Below are 8,654 nucleotides of genomic sequence, written 5' to 3'. Positions count from 1 at the left end.
CTCCTAACTCCTTGAAAAGGGAACTTACTTTATTCAAAACACAATGTGAAAAAGTTCAAGCCACAGGGCACTTTCAAAAAAATCAAAAAACAAAACAAAACAAAAAAACCACTTGATGTTTTGGTGAAGAGTAATTGGGAAAATATTGGTAAATTTATGAAGCTGTAGGATAAACCTTAGGTTGGGTAGTTTACTGGAGAAAGCTGAAAAGAAACAGCTATGACTAGATACCCTGGGATCATAGCACATCACAAAAACTGACTTCAGGAACTATCACTTTAAAGGCAATATTCAAAATCAGTAGAGCAATCAGTTTACAACTAGTGGGGCTGTACAGAAAGAAAAAGAGACTAAATGCATTATCTCTCACCATATAGAAAAATTAACTCAGGATGGATTACAGACCTAAACCTGTAAAAATTCCAGAGGAAACAGAAAACACTCTTCTGAACATCAGCCTTGGCAAACAATTTATGACAAATACCCACAAAGCAAACTCAACAAAAACAACAGTAGATAAATGAGACTTGATCAAACTAAACATGCACAGGAAAAGAAATAATCAACAAGAGAAACAGACAACCGATAGAATGGGAGAAAATATTTGTAAACTATGCATCCGACGAAAGGCTAATATCCAGAATCTGTAAGAAGCTTAAACAAATCAAAAAGAAAAAAAAACAAATAACCCCATTAAAATGTGGGCAAAGAACATGAATAGATGCTTCTCAAAAGAAGACATACAAGCTTCCAACAAACACGTGAAAATGCTGAACATCACTAATCATCAGAGAAACACAAATTAAAACCCCACATAGATACCATCTTACACCAGTAAGAATATCTATTGTTAAAAAAAGTCAGAAAACAACATATGTTGTCATGGATCTGGAGAAAAGGGAATGTTCATACACCACTAGTGGGAATGTAAGCTGCTTCGACCACTATGAAAAACAGTATGTAGATATCTCAAAGAACTAAACATAGAACTACCATTTGATCCAACAATCCTGCAACTGGGTATCTAAGCAAAGGAAAAGAATGCATTATATAAAAAAGACATCTGCACTTGTATGTTTATCACTGCACTATTTACCATAGCAAAGTGATGGAACCAACCTAAGAGTCTACAAACGGTTGGATAAAGAAAATGTGGTATATATACACAATGGAATAATATGCAGCCATACGGTAGAATGAAGTCATGTCTCTTGCAGTAACATGGATGGAGCTGAAGGCCATTATCCTAAGTAAACTAACAAAGAAGCAGAATATCAAATACAGATGCTCTCGCTTATAAGTAGAAGATAAACAAATGATACACATGGACATAACGATGGGCAAAATATATTCTGGGGACTCCAAAGGGACGACAGTGGGAGAAGAGTGAAAGATAAAATACAACCTATTGAATACAATGTCCAATATTTGGTTAATGGGTACTCTAGAATCCCAACTCCCACCATTATACATGCAATACCTATGTAACAAATAAGCACATGTATCCCTCTGAATCAAAGATAAAATTAGGTAGGTGGATCACCTGAGGTCGGGAGTTCAAGACCAGCCTGACCAACATGGGAAACCCTGTCTCTACTAAAAATACAAAATTAGCTGGGCGTGGTGGCACACGCCTGTAATCCCAGCTACTCGGGAGGCTGAGGCAGGAGAATTGCTTGAACCCGGTAGGCGGAGGTTGTGGTGAGCCAAGATAGAGCCATTGCACTCCAGCCTGGGTAACAAGAGTGAAACTCCGTCACAAGAAACAAAACAAAACAAACAAAAACAAAACAAAACAAAAAAACTCCAGTTATAAAAGAAAAATAAAATACTTGGAAATAAAAATTTGACAAAACTGGTATAAAAGTTTTACTCCAAAAATGACAATATTCCATGAAGAAACTAAAATAATATGCAAGTGAATGGCAAAATAAAATCACATGTTCATGGGTTGGAAGAGTTGATGTTATTAAGATGGTAATATTCCTTAAATTGATCTAATGATTCAAGGCAATCTCTACCAAATTCCATACGACATTTGCGTAGGAATTGGAAAGTTGATCCTGAAATGCATATTGAATTGCAAAGGACCCAAAATGGCCAAAACAATCTTGAAAAGGAAGAACAAAGAAGTACTCAAACTTCTTAACTACAAAATTTATCACAGAGTGACAGAAATCAATGCAGTGTGCTACCAGCATGATGACAGACATAGATCAATGGAATAGAACAGTGAGTCCAGAAATAAACCCAGGTGTCTGTCTATGGTCAATTGTTGCTTGAAAAAGGTACTAGTCATTCTATGGGGCAAAAATTATCCTGTTCAACAAATGGTGCTAGAACAGCCAGATAGAACCATATTCAAAAGAATGAAGTTGAAAACTTAATGCACACCATAAATAAAAATAAACTCAAAATTAACAAAAACTAAATGTAATAGTTAAAAGTTTAAAATTCTTACAAGAAAACAAAAAGATAAATTTAAGAATCTTAAATTTTATAATGAATGCTTACATATGACACAAAATATGAACAACAAATGATAACAGAAAAACTGGACTACTTTAAAATTTAAAAGTTTTGTAATTTCAAGAACACTAACAAAAAAGTGAAAAGACAATACAAGAATAAAAGAACATATATGCACATGATGTATCGGATAAACACTAGACTCTTGAATGTGTAAAGAACAGTTAGAATGGAATAATCGAAAAACAATCTAATAAAAAAGGAGCAAAGGTTCTGCATAGACATTTCTCCCAAGAAGGTATTAGAATGGCCAATAAGCACATAATAAAGATTCTCAACATTGATACTTAAAGCTGTAAATCAATGTTGTCAATAAGATAACATTTCACACACACTAGAATGCCTAGAATCATAAAGTCAGATAATAGAATTTAGAAGCATGTGGAGAAGTAGGAGCATTCCTACGGTGACTGTGGGAATGTAAAATGTCACAGCCACTTTGGAACAAAGAACTTACAGAAATTAAAATCAAATGATTTAACATACAGTTGTCATATAACTCAGCAATTCTATTCTCAAATATATATCTAAAAAAATGAAAACATAATTCCAAGCAAAAGCATGTAGAATAGTGTTTTTCATACCTCTGTAGGTATGATTTGCTTTCCTTGGCTTTGTATCTGACCAAGTAGGGAGTACTATTGGCTCAGAGGCCCCACCCCGCCCCTCTGATGCTCACTGAGGACAATTGTTGCCTTGGCTGGATTGTGACATAGAGGGCAATCCCCCCTCATGTTGCCTCAGCAGGCCCTGAGCCTACAGAATGGAGACAAGATTCAGAGGTTGAGGATGGGGTGTCCTGGTGGACTGAAGGTAGCCTTCTAGCTCTACATGGGTGACAACTTGAGAACTTCAGAACCCTGAAGTTTAAAAAATTCTAAAGGTGCCTGTCATCTCAGAGAGTGACGTAAGTGTTCTTTCTTTATTTGGGGGAAGTCCAGGAGAGCATATTACAGACATGTTTAATCCACATGCATTAGATGTTCCTGCTGTAATTTTTGACAATGGTTCAGGACTCTGCAAAGCAGGCCTGTCTGGAGAGATTGGACCCCGCCATGTCATCAGCTCCGTCTTGGGACATTGTAAATTCAACATGCCTTTAGCAAGACTTAATCAGAAGTACTTCGTGGGGCAAGAAGCCCTGTACAAGTATGAGAACCTACATTTGCACTACCCCATTGAGCGCGGACTGGTAACAGGATGGGATGACATGGAGAAACTCTGGAAATATCTCTTTGAGTGGGGGCTTGGAGTAAAACCCAGCCAACAGCCTGTACTTATGACTGAGCCCTCTTTGAATCCTAGGGAAATTCGAGAAAAGCTAGCAGAAATGATGTTTGAGAACTTCAGTGTGCCTGGTTTCTACCTGTCTAATCATGCAGTGGCAGCGCTCTATGCCTCTGCCTGTGTCACAGGCCTGGTGGTGGACAGTGGAGATGGGGTCACTTGCACTGTCCCCATCTTTGAGGGTTACTCCCTGCCTCATGCAGTCACCAAACTCTGTATGGCAGGGAGGGACATCACAGAGCACCTCACCCGGCTCCTCTTTGCTAGCGGGTTTAACTTCCCTTGCATACTCAACAAGGCCGTGGTAAATAACATCAAAGAGAAGCTGTGCTACATCGCCTTGGAGCCAGAGAAAGAGCTACGCAGGAGCCGGGGAAAGGTCCTGGGAGCATACAGACTGCCAGATGGACATGTCATCCACTTTGGGGATGAGCTGTACCAAGTGCCCGAGGTTCTTTTTGCACCTGACCAGCTGGGCATAGACAGCCCGGGACTCTCAAAAATGGTCTCCAGCAGCATCATGAAGTGTGACACTGACATCCAGAATAAACTTTATGCAGACATTGTACTCTCCGGGGGCACCACTCTCCTCCCTGGGCTGGAGGAAAGGCTCATGAAGGAAGTGGAACAGCTGGCTTCCAAAGGTACTCCCATCAAGATCACGGCTTCTCCTGATAGATGCTTCTCTGCATGGATTGGTGCATCCATCATGACCTCTATGAGCAGTTTCAAGCAGATGTGGGTCACCTCTGCAGACTTCAAGGAGTATGGGACATCTGTGGTTCAAAAAAGGTGCTTTTAAAGATCCTTGAGCAGAGGAGACATCTTGAAGTGCCAGATTACAGGAGTACCAGTGGGAGATGGCATTTTCTTCTGGGCTTCAGCATGATGTTCAATAAAAGTTTTGCCATTTCAAGTTTCAGTTTATTCTTAGTAGCACCATAATATATGAGTCATGTCATGAATCTTTAGGTTGCTCTATTACTCTCTTCTTTCCTATGGGCCTGTTAAGTTTTTTTCTCCTAAGAAAATCTTGGGTTATATGTTGAGGTTATGTTCATATAGAGGATTTGTAGCAAACGGTGCCTGGGGCTCATACCGAGGAACTTGATTTGGTAGAATCTCAAGAATCTTTAAATTAAATTATGATCTTGGGTGGTTTTAATAGACCCAGTTCCCAGGAGAATAAATCACGAGGAAAAGTGTGGGAAAAGGAAGGAAATGAAGCAGAACTGGAAATCCTCCACTAGTCTTAGAGTTCAAGTCCTTTTACCTGGTTTGTTGTTTAGTTAGTGCAATAGGGTTCTTGCTGTGCTGTTATGAGATCAAAAATGCTAATTAGAATGGAGAAAAAATTGGGCATAGAAATCACCATTTTCTAAGGCTCTCTAAGCTCAGGGTCCTTGTTCCCCGTTGCAGCATTAAGAATCAGTATTTCTAAATTATTGTTTTTTTATCATTTTTAATTTCAGGGCTCTATATAGCATCATTTTGTTATGGATAAAACACTAGAAACAATAGTTATCAATAAAATAATCATTGAATAAATTATGCATACAGAAATATTTCTTCTCATTAAGTTAATACATATATTAATAAATGTGATTTTATATAATTATAAGCATTTGGAGAAAAGTACAAAAGTAAAGACACTACATAGTTTATGCAACTTGAAGAAGAATGGAATGAGAGGTAATGCAGCTGGAAGGAAATGGTGTAACAAATTAAAAAAAAGAAATTATTATATTATAAATTTCAGCCTGAATGAAATAAAACCATTCATCTAAAAAATTATATTTTTCACATATCTACTCATCATTGCTAGCCTAAATACAACAATGAAAATTGTCAAGGCCTATAGTCACTGTAAGTCAATTCTTTTCATTTTTATGTTTATTTGAGAGAGTTGGCTTAACAGCAAACTTCTGTTTACAGATAACTAATCAAAACCACAAACAAATAAGATAGTGGAATAACACCTTCAAAAAGAGCTAGAAAAACTCTACTGTCAATATAGTATTATATACCCAGGAAAACCATTACAAGAAAGATGGTAATAAAATAAGAGACATTTTTGAATAATAACTAAAAGTACTTACTGTCAGCATACTATTAGCACAGAAAATCTTATAAGATTTACTTAAGGCATATAGAAATAACCCCAGAATAAGACAACATGTTAGAAAAAATAATAAAATTTTAAAATGCTGAAAATGGGGGTAAATTAAAAAATATTGATGGCTTTTATTTATTTATTTGAGACAGAATTTCGCTCTTGTTGTCCAGGCTGGAGTACAATGGCGTGATCTTGGCTCATTGCAACCTCCACCTCCTGGGTTCAAGTGATTATCCTGCCTCAGCTTCCCGAGTTGCTGGGATTACAGGCGCTTACCACCATGCCCGGCTAATTTTTGTTATTTTTAGTAGAGACGGGGTTTTGCCATGTTGGCCAGGCGGGTCTCAAACTCCTGACCTCAGGTGATCCACCCACCTTGGCCTCCCAAAGTGCTGTACTGGGATTACAGGCGTGAGCCACCACGCCTGGCTGGTATAAATTTATAGTAGTAAAATAGACAATAAACCTTCCATTCTAGAAACATAGCCACAAATCATGAATACTGGTTTGAATTTAAAATATTTAAATACATTTGCATTATTCAGAAAGAAAACTATTAATTAAACTTAGAATCTTTATGTTGAAACTGAAGAAATTCTGACTATAAAACCTTAAAAATTAACAAAAATACTTAAATTACCCTTACATTACTTAATAATTTAAATAACTTAAATAACTAAATAACCCTTACATTAATTTAAATTCGGATTGTAAAAACCTTAAATATTAAGTTAATTTTCAAATAATGTAAAGATCAAACAACAGTTTTAAATAGAATTAGACAAAAAAGAAATTGTAATGAATTTACATACAAAAAGTGAATGATAACAAAATACTAGATATCAAGATACTGGAATGCAGGTAAAATTGAAATTAGTAAGAATCGTATAGACTTAAATGGTTTATTAGTAAATAAAGAAATGCTGCATATAAATATGCTAAGTACCCAATTGTGGAATTTAATAAAGCAAACAGAATTAACCCAGATAAATTACTAGGAAGTAAAAAGCAGGACATGATAAATCAATGAGCTATCACAGAAAGATAAGGAGGATAAACAAAGAATAATTTGTTCTTTATAAAGATAAAATAAATGGACATACTAATAAAATCATTGAAGACAGAAGAAATGAAAAGTGTAATAATTAGGAAAGAATAAATGCAATTGTCATTACTCAGAAATTATAGAATATTCTTCAAAACACCTAAAGTCAGAAGCACCAAGATGGCTGACTGGAATCAGCTAGAGTGTGTTGTTCTCACAAAGAGATGCCAAAGTGATGAGTAAACACTGGCTCTTTAAGTTGATCACCCAGGAGGCTACATTAGAATTAATTAAGGAAGCAGTGGCAACCTACAGAGAGCAGAGAGAAGAGAGGCAGGACAGCCTCCCACTGGGATTGGCATGGAGCCAGGGGAGGTTTCCTACCATGGGGAAAAGGAGAGTGAGCAAGAGTTCTTGGGGATCCACACTTCTACCATGGATCTTAGCAATCTGGGGCAGGAGAGATCCCTCCTGACCCCCTATACCTCCAGATTAACACAGAGATCTGCCTCAAGCACACATGAAGCTCCATGATCCTTGGATCCCTGAAAACCCCAGTGTTAGCTGCTATAGCCCTGCCATCAAGGGAGGCCAGCCCCTCTCACATGCCATAAGGATAGAGTCTGCATCCACAGTGCTGAGGAGCAGACAAACTCCAGACTGGCCTGGGCCCCCAGTGCAGCCTCTCCACCTCTACCTGCGTGCTCCAGTTGGTGGAAGCTCTGCAAATACCTGGGATGGAGCTCCCAGATGTAATTAGCATACCTTCTGTGATTGCCACTGTCAAGGTCCCACCCGACCCTTTTTGCCCTCAGGCTGAGGAGGGAGCAAAGAACTACAGAACTGTTGTGTGCCTCCAAAATGCCATAACTCTCACACAGAAAGGTGGCCTTACTGTTTTCCTCATGAGCCCCTGCCCCTGCTGCTCCTCACCAAACATGGCCTTCTGGCTTGGACCCACAGTGCAGCTGCCCCACCCCCAGCCAATCATTTTGATCAGCAGTGGCTCTTTACTTCTCTGGGGTAGAGTTCCCAGGGGCCACTGAAGGCCCTTCTGCTACTGCCACCTCTGTGGTACCTGCTCTTGCTATCTGCTGGCTGGGGAGAGAACAAAGAGCCTGATTGCTTTTCTCATACCTTCATAATACTGAAGCTGACCTATAGAGAGAAGACTAGACTATCTTCTCCAGGAGACTCTACTTCACCTGCTCTTCACAAGGCAGGGCCCCCTGGCTTGGGCCTACATCACAGCCACCCGACTCCTGGATGATCACTTTGATCAGCCATGGCTGTTTGTTTCTCTGGGGTGGAGCTCCCACAGACAACTGACAGTCTCTCTGCCATTGCCACCACCATGATCCCTGCCTCTTCTGCCCACCAAGTTGTGGATGGAACAAAAAGCCTGAGCTCACTAGAGGGCTGCAGTGCCCAGCTCAGGAGTGCTGAACTGAGGTCTGTGGCTACCACTTGAGTGGAAGAGGAGTCCGCATTCTCCGAGCACTAAGAGGGGTGAGCTGCACAAGTTCATGGGCTGCTGTGGAAAGAGGGCATGACAACCTCCACAAGACCAGTCCAGAAGGGGTGTGACCTATCTCCCTGACATGGCCTCTACCCAAGGGAACCTCACCGGCTGGAACACCTAACAACAACAACAAAAAGGAAACAATGCAGTGCCAA

At 39.2% G+C, this 8,654-nt stretch overlaps 1 protein-coding gene across 3 annotated transcripts; it reads left to right on the top strand.

The window, feature by feature from the left end:
- The first annotated feature begins 3,215 nt into the window (after positions 1-3,215).
- ACTRT1 (actin related protein T1) lies at positions 3,216-4,732 on the top strand. Of its 3 annotated transcripts, none has more exons than XM_054545048.2 (2): positions 3,222-3,436; positions 3,543-4,732. In XM_054545048.2, the coding sequence occupies exon 2, from the start codon at positions 3,623-3,625 to the stop codon at positions 4,616-4,618; it is 996 nt and encodes a 331-aa protein (XP_054401023.1). In that variant the 5' UTR covers positions 3,222-3,436; positions 3,543-3,622; the 3' UTR covers positions 4,619-4,732. The 3 variants fall into 3 exon arrangements, with proteins under 3 accessions (XP_002832133.2, XP_054401023.1, XP_054401024.1); XM_054545049.2 differs by having other exon boundaries at positions 3,510-4,732; XM_002832087.4 differs by having other exon boundaries at positions 3,216-4,732.
- Positions 4,733-8,654: the final 3,922 nt, after the last annotated feature.

This window comes from Pongo abelii, chromosome X, assembly GCF_028885655.2.
Source record: "Pongo abelii isolate AG06213 chromosome X, NHGRI_mPonAbe1-v2.0_pri, whole genome shotgun sequence".
Taxonomy (NCBI): Eukaryota; Metazoa; Chordata; class Mammalia; order Primates; family Hominidae; genus Pongo; species Pongo abelii.
The sequence above is the reverse complement of the archived record's forward strand: the minus strand, read 5'-3'. Positions and strand labels throughout refer to the sequence as shown.